The 13,351-nt window shown below is 35.5% G+C and overlaps 1 protein-coding gene across 3 annotated transcripts in view; it reads right to left on the bottom strand.

Annotated features, from left to right (window-relative positions):
- The window catches only part of LOC135071920 (diacylglycerol lipase-beta-like), a 94,621-nt gene that overhangs the window by 12,862 nt on the left and 68,408 nt on the right, over positions 1-13,351 (bottom strand). For all 3 annotated transcript variants that reach the window (XM_063965793.1, XM_063965795.1, XM_063965794.1), the window contains exons 5-6: positions 8,147-8,368; positions 1,383-1,698 (exon numbers count right to left, since the gene is read on the bottom strand). In XM_063965793.1, the coding sequence (XP_063821863.1) occupies positions 1,383-1,698; positions 8,147-8,368 (538 nt within the window). The remainder of the gene's footprint in view (positions 1-1,382; positions 1,699-8,146; positions 8,369-13,351) is intronic.

Raw genomic sequence — 13,351 nt, 5'->3', positions numbered from 1 at the left:
CCAGAACACAGACAACGTCGTAACTCCTGTTAGGATGTTAGCGTACAGGCAACGGCACATAATCCTGAACATTGTAGGATCTTAAGGCCATAGTATTAGGAGCGATTTTGTAACAAAAAGTTAGTCTGTTGTGCTTAAACCGTTTCTACGGCAAGAAATAGTTGATTGCAATTAACATTATCACAACTTACGACATTGGAGTAATAGAAAGAGGTCCGTATTTTTTTTTATTTTTTTTATTCATAACAGGCATAAACATACATAAAATATTAAGTCTTAGCATAGAATAAGTAATAGGTTAACTAATTTATTTTAGGTATCGTAATAAGATTGAAATGAAACTTGCTCAGAATTTACGCATTGCTACATATTTTTGATTGCGACATGACTAGAATACTAAAGATGCTTGCGACTTATTTTTAAAATTATTCTGAACTGAAATACGCATATGAACTTACTTGGATATAAGAAAACCCACTCAGTTCCCTCAGAGAACGAAGCTATAAATAAATTCATCTAACTAGAACTAAGTAGGTGGAGCGTAAAATTTATTTAAGTACCTAAGTACCACCTACGATAAGTAAGTATATTTTGGAATACCTACTTAAGTACCTAGTTACCATGCTCTTTTAAATTCAAGATATTACACGTCCACTTTATGTCATAACTTGAAAGCTACCTTTCTTCGAGTAGCAATAAATTTTATGTACTGTCTACACAAAATGAACATCAAATTTGGCGCAAGTCACAAATCGATAAAAAGTGACAAAATTACTAACCGCACCAAATATACCTAAACTAAGCTGGAATTGTGCCTAAGAAATGTAGTGTGTATCAGTGTGTACTCAGCTTTAGTCTTTAGGAAATTTATTTCCGAATCCAACCAAGCATACGAACGGGACATTAAAATTATACCTTACCGCTACAGACTGTCTAATGAAGACATTTGCAAGGTTTACCACAGACAGACAGGTGTGTTTTACCTTGTGTGGGCTTAAGTTAATAATAAATCAGCTGAAAATAGGCCTCTGATGGTTTACGCTATTATTTCTTCGAAAATGTCTTGGTGGATATAGCCATAATATCATTCATTAAGCTTTGGTACCATGTAAGTTATAACCTTGTTTTACATGGTGTAATTTCCAAATGAAAAAAGAAAGTTACAGAATCGCTTGAATTTCACACGGTTTCGTATTTCGAAATGAAAAATTATTTCACTTTTATAACCGACTTCAATAAAAGGCGGAGGTTTTCAATTCGAGTGTATGTTTTATTTTGTTCACCCATTTGTCTGTTTTCCCAGAGTTTCAAGCAGCTCATCAAGTTCTCATATTTTCAACACAAAATACTTCTAGTGTAGAGTAAGTAAGTGTGAAACTTACCGACAGCAACAACACGTCAAATGGCGCGCCAATTTGCAGAATCCAGTGAAGCAGTGTCGGTACAACACATACGGCCAGCCGTACGCTGCTATGGACAGCCTCAAGTAGTGTAGAGCGTCCTCCAGGTTCATCCAGGGAGGGGTCTCCGAGAAGACTTTGTTCACATCTGTGGTGTAGATCGGTTCCTCGTCGTTGAGCATTTGGATGCGCCGCATCTCTCGGGTTTCCCGCTTCTGCCGTACTCGTAAGAGAACGCAGCCGGCGACCACGTCAGAAGGGACTAGGTCGGTTGATCGGAACAGTGCGCTGAGGAGAGCTGTAACAATAGAAAAACTACTGTAAATAACCCTCTTTCTGGCGCAGTCGGGTAAAAATAAACAATCGATAGAGCATTATAAAACTTGATTATTAATAAAGCCAATTATTTATACAGGGCTGTTAAAAGCGTATAGGTAGGTACAAATGGCTGCAAAAAGTTGCAGTGCTAAAAATCACAATGAATCCAATAAAAAAATTGAAGTTATGTGATCTATTGAATTTCAATATCAGTTATTAGAGGCTTGATTGTGCTAGATACTTTAAAAACTTTGTTCGTAACAGTTGCGTAAAAAAACTAATTAACTTACATATAATATGAACCAAAACTTATAAATAGAAACATTCATAAGTACCAATACAAATAATTGTCTCAGTTTTCAGACAGAGTAACTAGTTATGAACTTCTGGTATCCCTCGAGGTACAATAACACCGTTACACGATCGAGCTGCACGTTTCCAACTCGTCGGATACGGATCTCAACAATTTCGCACCCCGCTGGGTGTAACTTGATAGACGAGAGGAAGGCTGCCACCACTACTGTAGTGATGTCGGATACAACTTTAACAGAACGAACAGTTCGGTTCGGTGAATAAGAATATCTGATTCTTTATAATAAACTTGAACATTATTTTGACATGAATATTTATACAAATAGGACACAGGTGTTACACAAGCTAGGTAGCTGGCAAAGGTTGGAGGCTGGAAAAGAAGTGATAAGATATCGTCCCTTAGCTAACAACACCGCGTAAGTCATTTTTACCAACTTTACAGGAGACGAAAAAAACTGTTTATTTTAAAAAATCGATGGATTTTTCCAATTGTTACTTATTAAATACTTTATTTAGTGGTTAAGAAATAATTATTTATACTTAATTTGACGATTTACTTTATTTTAACCTATATTTTATGACTTGAGCGGTATTGACTGATATTTTTGTAGAGTTAGGCGGTGTTGTTTGCCGAAATGTAAAGGAATAAGGTATTAATAGATGATTTACAAAGAAAAATTTTATTAAGAATTATTTAAAAAATAATTAAACAATCATTATAACGTATGTATCTTTAACCTAAACCTTAAGAATCACAGTGTGTAGATCAAATATTGTGATGGGGGGGCCTTCAACGCGAAGCTGGGCAAACGAAACGTCAATGAGCTGGAAGTGGGGCAATTTGGGTACGGAGAGAGGAACGCACGTGGCTAACTGCTGGCTGGCTTTATGGAGAGGGATGATGAACTTCTTCTTCAGAAAGCCAAAACAGCGAAAGTAGATTTCGCTGCATCCCAATGACGCTATGAAATATGAGATCAACTTCATCTTGTCGACGTAGAAGCATGTTGTCTGTGTGGTCAATTTGGTCAAAACAGGAAGCAATCACCAAATGGTAAGACGCACATTAAATATAAGTCCAAATCTCAATAGATGTGGACTGATAAAGTCTACACTCCGCCCAGCGTCCATCCAACCCCGAAAGCTCAACTCGAGTTGCAAAATCGTTTCCAATGCCGGGACATTGCAAAAATGTGGAAGAGTACAATGGCAGGTTCTTGGGAATTGTCCAACTGACTGGATCTAAGGTCTTTAAAACCCGTCGTTTAAGAGAAACAAAAAAGATCTCTGATCTCATTAATAGCCTTATAGAAGAAAGACGAAACATGGATCTGCAGTCATCTGAAGATGCTGCTCAGTATCGGCGTCTTAACAGATAGATCTCTAAGTCTTTTGACTCGCGACCTACGCATATAATACAGACGATTGAGCATAACAAGGGCTCTAAGGTGTTCGTAAGAGATCAGTCTGTCTGTTGGCCAAAGCCAACTGACCAAGCTGAAGACCGAGAATAGCGTCGGGGCCTGAGATATTGAAAGAGGTTGAGAAGTTCTACGGACGACTTTTATACACGACTGTGTTCACAACTGTTACAAATCTAGCCGAAGACCCAAGAGCTAGATTGACCCGACACAATACCTAAGATATCCCGAACGCCAGTCTACACGAGCTTGGAATAGCTCTGGAACAGCTGATAAACAACAAGGCCCCGGGTGATGATAGAGTTACAGCTCAGCTTTTGAAAGCAGGTGAAATGTCGATGCTAAAGGCTCTTTGAAAGCTGTTCTAATCCGTCATCCTCGAGGGAAAAACTCCTACGGCACGGCACAGAAGTCTGGTGATACTCTTCTTCAAAAAACGGCGATTAAACCTTGTTGAAGAATTATAGACCCATCTGACTTCTGAACCATGTCTACAAGCTGTTTTCGAGTAATTATGAATCGTCTAGCTCGCCAACTCGACGCCTTCCAGCCTCCTGATCAAGCTGGTTTCCAGGCTGGCTAGCAGGCTTTAGTGTCTTAGATCACATACATACGCTGCGGACACCGAGACAGAAGACCGAGGAGTATAATCAGCCACTTTGCCTGGTGTTTGAGGATTATGAGAAAGCCTTCGATTCGTTTAAAACCTGGGCAGTTGTTTACGCCGTTTATGTCCTGCTTCTTGTAATTGTGCACATAAAAATTCATCACCTGAACTCGGAATACTTCAAGAATCAATTCCTTCTCCATCAATAGTGTATTTCACTTGTATAGCTTCCTAAAAGAATTAAAATACTGTTTGAAACACCGCCTAAGTTTGAAAAAAAATTTGTAAACACCGCTTAAGTAAATGAAGATATTTTATATTATCATTTCCTTATATATTAATACGCGTAAATCATTAAAAAATACATTATTATATAGCTTACATCTTAATCTTCTATTAAAACTTCTTTCATAGACCTTTTCGCGATAAAACTCACTTAAAAATATAAAAATTACGGAGCGCGAAGGAACTTTACGAGAAATGTATGGCAGACTAACGACTTGAGCGGTGTTGCGAGGCAAACCGACTTGCGCGGTGTCACTAAAATTCAAATTACGGCTTCTTATTGGCTGAAATCTATAACATGTGACCAATGGTTAGACGCGCGATGAGCAGATCTATCCAATGGCATTAAAATGTCAAAACCGCCAAAAATCGACTTAAGCGGTGTTGTTAGGTAAGGGACGATATTCGAAATAAAGGAGGGTAACTTCAAGTAATAATAGATATTAATAGCTTTTATGAGCATTCATCCTATATTTTTCGAAAATGCTGAAAATTCTGAAGCAAAAAGTACCTACTTAATTCTCAAATCAGTGTTACTCGAAAAAAGTGAGTACTTTAGATTTTACATCGAACTTTCATATGAAAAACTTGGCATTAACAATTTATTGTTTAATTAGGTACGTGTTAAATATTTTTTGTTTAAATGCAAGATTTTACAAATATCAAGATAATGAAAATTTAGCGAATACGAATATTTTTCACATCACTAACCACACACTGTATACTCTGTAGAGCATGAAAACGAGCTCGTCGTAAGTTATGAAGTTATAATTGTCATAGTTATGGATTTGAATAATATCTGTATCGGTTTTAAAGTGTTAACAGACCAATGAAATAAATATTTTCATGATTGCAGACGATGTCGAGGAAATTTGAATCTACTGTTTGAAAATCCATCGAAACTTTTGTTCCAACTTATAATAGTCTTGTGCATTGTCGTAAGTACTCGTAGAATAAGTTCTTTCTTCAAGGTTTTATCACTCAACTTCAGTTCTGAGGTTCCAAAACAACAAAAACACGAGAATTTTTACATTCATTAGCAAAAAAAGTGGTCTCAAGTTTTTCTAAATACTTTCAGCACCTTTATCTTAAAGTTGAAATCTTAGGAATTCATAAGGAATGTAAAAATATAAAACAAAACGCGCTTTCGAGGCATTATATTTCAATTATAAACACAACTTGCATAAAAAGTAATGGTCTCTAGCGGCTATACAAGAAAATCATTGTTATTATGAAATAGCAGAGGAAAAATGAGTGTTCATCTTTGGCGTAGTCTCTACAACACGTGTGAGCTACGAGCGCACGAGTAAACCCTCCAAACCTGTGCATACAGTGCACCATTTTTTGTGGTTTTATGTACTTGTTAATAGATGCCATTTTGCCGCAGAAATATGTAGTCTAACTCTAACGTGTTGTCAACTGTACATCACACATGGAACGAAGCCTCGCCGACGCGACGGCACAAAAAGATTGTTTGCATTTTCTAGCAAAAATATACGTCACAATTGGTATTGATCTTTGACCGTTAGATTGGAAATTCACCCATTGAAACGTATTTTAGACAAACTAATATAAATATTTAGGTAGATTGAACTCCTTATCTAAATTGCATGGTAATCCTTCAATTGAATGTAATGGCCGTGTCCAGCACATGCACGTGTAACGTATTAATTACGTGCTAGAAAATCCTATTTTGTTGCCTTCAGCAAAGCCTTTCAAATTCTATACTGCATTTTTTTCAGCGAAATATTTAAATTATTAATAAACCTACTGAAAAAATAGTTTTTAGAGCCTTCAGAAAATACTTCAAAACATTTTATTGCCTATTGTTTAATTAATGTAATAATTAAGTTTTAGGTGTTTATAGCAGAATACTTAGCTTGTATAACATATTATTACATCCACGATCATATTCATGCAGCGTAGGCAGCTTCCATATTATGTCGTATCACTCGGAGACAATCTAATAAGTAAACACTCCGGCGAGCGTGGGCGGGATTAATGCAACTAGCGCATTTAACAGCCCCTAATTTACTTAGTTCTCAACTTTGAAACACTGTAACCTCTACTGAACGTTGTAGAACATTATACAATGTGTAATTAAATTGCACAAAGGCTCAGACTTAGCAGCTGATTTTTATACATTTTATAAAAATGTAGGTATATTAATTTCAACAGGCTATGAATAACCGCGGTAATAAGGTTTCTATTGTATCTCGATTCGCCCTGGCACACAGATATTTATCAGATAGATCGTCGTCGTCGTCGTCTTCAGCCAAATGACGTCCACTGCTGGACAAAGGCCTCCACCTTATATTAGAAAAGCTCTACATTTTCGAGTCAGTCAGTCGAGTATCAGTCTGGAGCGTGGGCGAACCTGAAGTGCTTTTAACAAAGTTCCAATTTACTTGGTTATGCACATAACATTAGATTAGGTGCATGGTTGGTTAAAACAGATTAAAGGCTTCGGTGTTTAAAATGATTGCGGAGAGAAATCACATTAGGTAGGTATGTATGTACCTATATTGTTTTAAACTTTCATGGTCACTAACATAATAATATTATTGACCACGGCGCTTGCAACAGTGCCGAAATATCGGAAACTCGAAATTAAGGTACAAGGTAGCAATCCCGTCAATAATATTTATTACTTTAGTTATGTATTTTTATGTTTACTTATGGACTCCTCTACATACCAAGCCTGCCAACAGCCCGGCGGCTTGGTGTCGGCGGCTTTATTTCAAAAGAAATTTCATATCGATGACTCATGTCGGCGGGTTTGGTGTGTAGACTGCATTATTATAACAAAGTCACAACGTAGAGTTAAAACTATGCATTATGCATGCATATTGAATCTTAGTGTCAATTTTCAATACCAAGTTCGAATGTCGATCCGATATATTAAGTGCTTTACTATTTAAGTTACTGTACCAACTGCAAAAGTAGTGTTATCTGAATGGCCTGTTCTTTATCATAAAGTTTGTCTGGTTAAAGTAAACCTAAATACATATTATTATTTGGCAGAGACTAACTTTGACTTTACCATCTATTGTGCATTTTTATGCTTAAAAATCATAGCATTTTCCTCATCGACCACGACAATAGTTACGCGATGGGATTTGTGAAAGGAAACCGCTCAGTTCCGTAGATTTATTTACAAAGTGGATAAATAAAATCGTATCTGTGAGCACATTTTATTTTCTACATTTTGTACTTTATGTCTATGACATCAGGGTTGATATCGACATTTCTTTGCCATTAAAAGGCGGTTGTGGTTAAATAAAAGGAATTGCATGTTTAGAGAAAATATTTCATCCTCTTAGCGGGATTCTTAAAAGCACAAACATTGGATGCTTTAGTCCGTATTACTTTGGAGGCCACTAATGATTATATTTTTAATTAAAAATAGATAAAAGAAAACATTCCTGAAATAATCTGAAGTTCGCTTTATACCCTTGGCCTCATCATCACTCTCCATCAGGCGAGAAATGCAGGCTAAGCTGTTGTAGGTTAAAAAAATACAATCGACCTGCCGACTGTTACAATTAGTCCGCCGTAATGATACAGTACAGTTACTTATACCAACTAGTGCTGAACGCATCATGGTTTTCCTTTGGTACAACGAGTGATCGTTTACATACCTACGAATCAAACACATTTTTTTTTGGATCACGAGCTATTTTTTCTCTCAATGAACATTTTCGGTCTTTGAGCGTAAAAACCACACTTTTGCAACATTCTGGTGAAGCCTTTCGGGGAAAATAGGAATACCCTAAACATAGTTCTGTTATACAAATAATTACCTGCGACCTGCTGAAAAGCTTCTTTCCCGTGCTCATCCCTCTTCAGCCAGCAGAAGGCCCATCGAAACCGTCTCGACCAGAGTCCGGTGACCTTCTTGTGGTGTCGCACCTGGTTGGGGGTGTCCTGCATGTCCCCGTACCGGACGGAGCCCAGGGGGTCGAAGACCATGAAGAGGCCAAACACGGTTAGGGCTAGCTGGACCCAGTTGAACAGGACTATACCTGGGGACAAATAGGTTGGTAAGTTCTCATAAAAAGTAAGTGAGTAATTATATTTTATATTACGTCATCAATATCATTTTACTGCTGTACATATGAAATAATTGTATATTCATGAAATGGTAAAAAAGATCCTGTGAATTGACAATAACTGGCTCATGAATTTTAAATGATTTTTCGATTGTAACAATACAAAAGTGTTGCTCGTTTCTTTATATTCATGATATCAAATTAGCAAGAAGAGCTTGCTCTTCCAGATCGAAAGATCAGTGTACCTAAGCTTCCTCCTAGGTAAGGAGGAGCGCCACAAAGCACAATCACTCTCGTCCATTGATTAAATGAGCGTCCTACGCTACGAATTACGATTGCCGAGACGTATTCATTTATGTTACTTATCGTATTCGTACCGCTTTAGTGAGTCTTATTACATCGTGTCTTAAGCCTGCAATTATTAATCTATCTTGGAATCTATTTTATCCTATCTGGATATAGAACACAGGAACGATAGCGAGAAATGACATTCTTTAGTTTTTCAGCATTTATTAATGACGTTAAATTCTATTTCAGTAGACCTACTCCTGTTACGGTTTAATTACTGTTTAAAGATCCATTAATGTAAGGTTAATTAATGGACAAAAGTCGTTTAACTACCGCTAAGCCACGATCTATTTTTGGAATCGCAAATCAATTATGCTTTCTGAGAAGGATATTGTTACAAATAAACACTAGAAATGTGATAGTTTGTTTGTTGCAAAGGAAGCTCGTTTGACTAAACCTTAAGCCTTCGGGCGTTTTTATATGGATGCGGGTGATTTGATATCATTGACTACGAAAACAATATTATAAAATACTCCCTGATAGGAATAAGGAATGGTGTAGGCACGTGTATAAAAGTTCGAAAATAATTGAACGGGTTTCACATTTGATAGATATTTTTTCCAGTTAAATATTTTTATCCCTCTGATAGGTCTTGTGTTACTATGTAGAATACAAAATCAAGTCGTGGAAGAAACATCGTGAGAAAACAAAAGAGCATCGATGTTGGTCGTCGAGAAAGAATTAAGTTTTTCTTAGTGGCCAGTGTCGCGCAGCCAAGGAGGATTATGATCTGTGGAAATAAAATAACTGATTCAAACTCTAACGTTTTCTCAATATTTTGAAGGTGAAAATCATGTTACAGATACTTATTAATAAAAAAATAACATTTGTTTTAATAATGCTAAATTCAATACCTAGAACAAAAAGTAATATTGATAGTCTTGTCCAGATAGATATTAGATACTAGTCGTACAATACAGCCACATTATACGAGTTAAAAATAATGATTACAATTAATCTATAAACACCATAGCTGTTACTGTCTTAATAAATCTATTTTATCTTACATAAACGTTTGTTGCTATACAGGGTGGAAACGATAAGTGATCTCATTCGATTATTTCTAAACTACACAAGATATCGACGAACTGATTACTGATCCTGAAAGTGCTTCACGAGCTCTTTCAAACGACATTAGTAATAGGTTACAGAATTAACTGGATCTATCCGAAAATTCAATGTTTTCAGCCTCCATACTAAATGTATGCCACTATGCTAGCCATACAATATTAGAAGTGTTATTTTTTTTATTTTAAATAATAAACACTTAAAAGAACTCGTAAATTGCATTCTTATTTAAAATTATTCATGGAAAACATTGGTTTTAGGCTTTACTTGCTATAATATTATCAAGACATGTGTGCCATGACTGTGGCAGTAGTAAATGTATGGAAGCTGGAAACATTGAATTTTCAGATAGATCCAGTTTATTTTGTAACCTATTATTGATACCGTTGGATAGAGCTCGTGAAGCACTTTCAGGATCAGTAACCAGTTTTTGGATATCTTGCATAGTTAAGAAATAATCGAGTGAGATCACTTATCGTTTCCACCCTGTATAGCTACGAGTAAAGTAGAGCCCGAACCCTTTGACTTGGCAAAAAACCGTAACTCAATTTACGTCAATGTCACAAACAAGCGTTACAATTTGACCCTTTATGCAAAATAACCAGTCACAAACTATACACTTTTCAGCGTCTCGGAAAATGTTAGGTATTACCTAAATCACAAAAACATAAAACCAATTCAAAACGTGCACTTAACATAAGTACTTAAGTATGAACTTTGCCTTGTACTTATAGGTTCAAGCTGAAAATCTCAAATCAGAAACCGGGGGTCAAAATACAGTCGAATCGGTTAAAAACGGTATTCGTAGAAGATCAATACCTATTATGAACTCGAAACTCGTGTAGTTAGTGAGCAAATATTGAATAGTTGTTTATCAGACATGGGCCGTGCATTGTTCGCGAACTAAGCCGAGCGGCGAACAATGCTCAACTTACTCTACAAAACTTTGCAGCGCTAATTAGTACATATTTCCTGTTTATTGTTACTTGCCGAGCTTCTATCATGGTTTAGTTTATGCCTCTATTCTCTATTATTTGAAGTAGAGTTCATAGAACCAACTAAATACGTTTATTGACACTAACATTTGAAAGGAATATATTCCCAAGGGAAAATGTTTCCATGAAACATTACGTTTATTCATTAAGATATATAATTGAAAATTTAATAACATTTTCAATTAATATTTCTTTAATTATCATTTTAATGAAATGTCAGTCGATCTAATTAATTACGTCCACGAGTGAGTATTAAGCCTTGTGCGACATGTTAAATCGATCGTGGAGACATTAATGGGGAAAAACCGATTGAACTGCTAGCAAAACCATGGAGCATGAATGACTGGCTTGATGACAGCTTATGTAACTTAAGTGTGTGTGTACTTATACTTATGTAAGTGATTGCAGTTCTTTATAGCTTCCACACACTTCGACCATTTATATGAGAAATAAGACTGCTTGGCCTGGTGGTTAGTCATTTTAGTAGTAAAGCGATCCCTGCACCATAGAAAAATGTGTTTCTATGTAGGGTGGGTGCACCAGTCCCACACCAGGAACCTGTAGTACACCATTTCTAATTTCACATCAAAATATTAACAATCTGTCGAATTTCCCGCCACTTTTGTTACGTTTGGTAGCACTGCCGTACTTCTACCAATAATTAGTCATAAATAAAAGCGACAAACACGACTTGTACGATCTGGTCAACCTTAGGCACATTGCAACTTTCCAAATTGATTGTTAAATAAAAATAAACCTTACAGCTATTAAGAAAATTGGAATAAGCTACTTGATTCTATGATAGACAAGGAGTAGTTAGTTCTTTTTTTTGCAATTATTGTTGTAATAATTGAGTCACAATATCAAAATTACTTTTGAAATGTCGCTTATTCGGTTTGTTACAGGTACACCCACACAAGTTGTAAATTTTATTTATATAATTATGTCACCGTAAAATTGTGAATTCCGTCAGATTATAATCTGACGTAGTTAAATTACAATCTAACCTAACCTAACCCACTGTTAGTTTACAATCTAACGCGTTATATTATAAACTGACAGAGTTCACAATTTCACGTTGACATATTACATATTTTATTTATCTAGTAAAATCACGGTTCTTATATGGGTCATTCCACAAAAATATGTCAACTCTTAGTCCGCGCCACATTTCACATGAAATATTTGTTATATTTTATTCCAAAATTGTTAAATAACAGCTCGCAATGTGCTTTATTCATCACCCATTTATATTTTTTGAAACTATTTTTAAAACATCTTAAATTCCTTTTGAATGACCCAAAACGTCATTCCCTAGGCATGTCCGTACTCCAAAAGTTTGTGTTTTGGGACCCACATTTATAAAAACATCAACTTTATCCTTTGTTTTATTTAACGAATAATCTATTTAAATGTATATTACACCAAATTCTATTAATATTTTGCGGTTTCAATAAACAATAATTTGATTTTCTTTAGTTGAAAAAGAGTCTACAGTTTTTAGCGTCATTCCCTCGCCACGCACTGATTTTATAATTTTGCGCTTTAATATGTATTTAGAGTGAATGACATTTAGTTGAGTTTAAAGTACGATACGAAGTTATCCTCTGACCATACTGGCTTTGCGGTAGCCGTTTTTTGAATTAGTGCAAACGTGCCAGTTGTTACTGAAACATGTGTTAATCCAGTCACTTCGTCAGTCCCTAGTTGAGTAGCTTTATTGATTATAATAGGAAATTGTATATAATTTAATAGTATTTACGTGTAGTTTTTTGGCTATTTTCGGCACATCGTATTAAGCATCTTATAATATAAAGTTAATCTGCATTTGTGTTAAGTTTTACTCCAAATCGTCAGTCCCTAGAGTGTCAGGCCCTAGCTTTAAACGGCACTTGGGACTAAATTACTAGTTAGGGAATGATGTTTTTTATATAGTGATAATAACAAAACAACTACATTATGTGTATTAACTTATCTATAAATGTTAAGGTTAAAAGTTTTATACTTTATTAGAAGTCATATAGGAGTAATGTAGTATGAAAAAATTGAAAATTATAATTTCTCCTAAAATAAAGCATAAAGTGACTGGCCCTTTTAGACATAACATAATTAATTAATAAACAATAATTTACACTAATAAAGTATTTAAAAGCATCTCAAAAAAGTTACGGACAAAATGACGTCGAAAATATACAGATTTTTATGGAATGACCCATATAATTAAAGCCTAAATATGGCTTTGTATACGTTAAACAATTTATTAAGATGAGTTTTTGAAGCTCCTTATGAGACGTAATGTGCTTAAGTGAGCCATCCATTTCTAGAATGGATAAGTAATCTAAGTTAAACTAAGTAGGTAACTAAGATTTATTCTTTACTGCTCCAAAATGATATAGCAGTTTTGCTTAAAGCACTTAAACGACTTGGAACTTTATCGGTGATACTGATGGTAATTTATTCCAAAATCAGTAGGTACGAGTACATTTCAGACTTCAATATTTCTTTCTCCATACCTACCCAAGACAACATCTTTAAATTATGTCAA

This window comes from Ostrinia nubilalis, chromosome 5 (assembly GCF_963855985.1).
Source record: "Ostrinia nubilalis chromosome 5, ilOstNubi1.1, whole genome shotgun sequence".
NCBI lineage: Eukaryota > Metazoa > Arthropoda > Insecta > Lepidoptera > Crambidae > Ostrinia > Ostrinia nubilalis.
The sequence above is the reverse complement of the archived record's forward strand: the minus strand, read 5'-3'. Positions and strand labels throughout refer to the sequence as shown.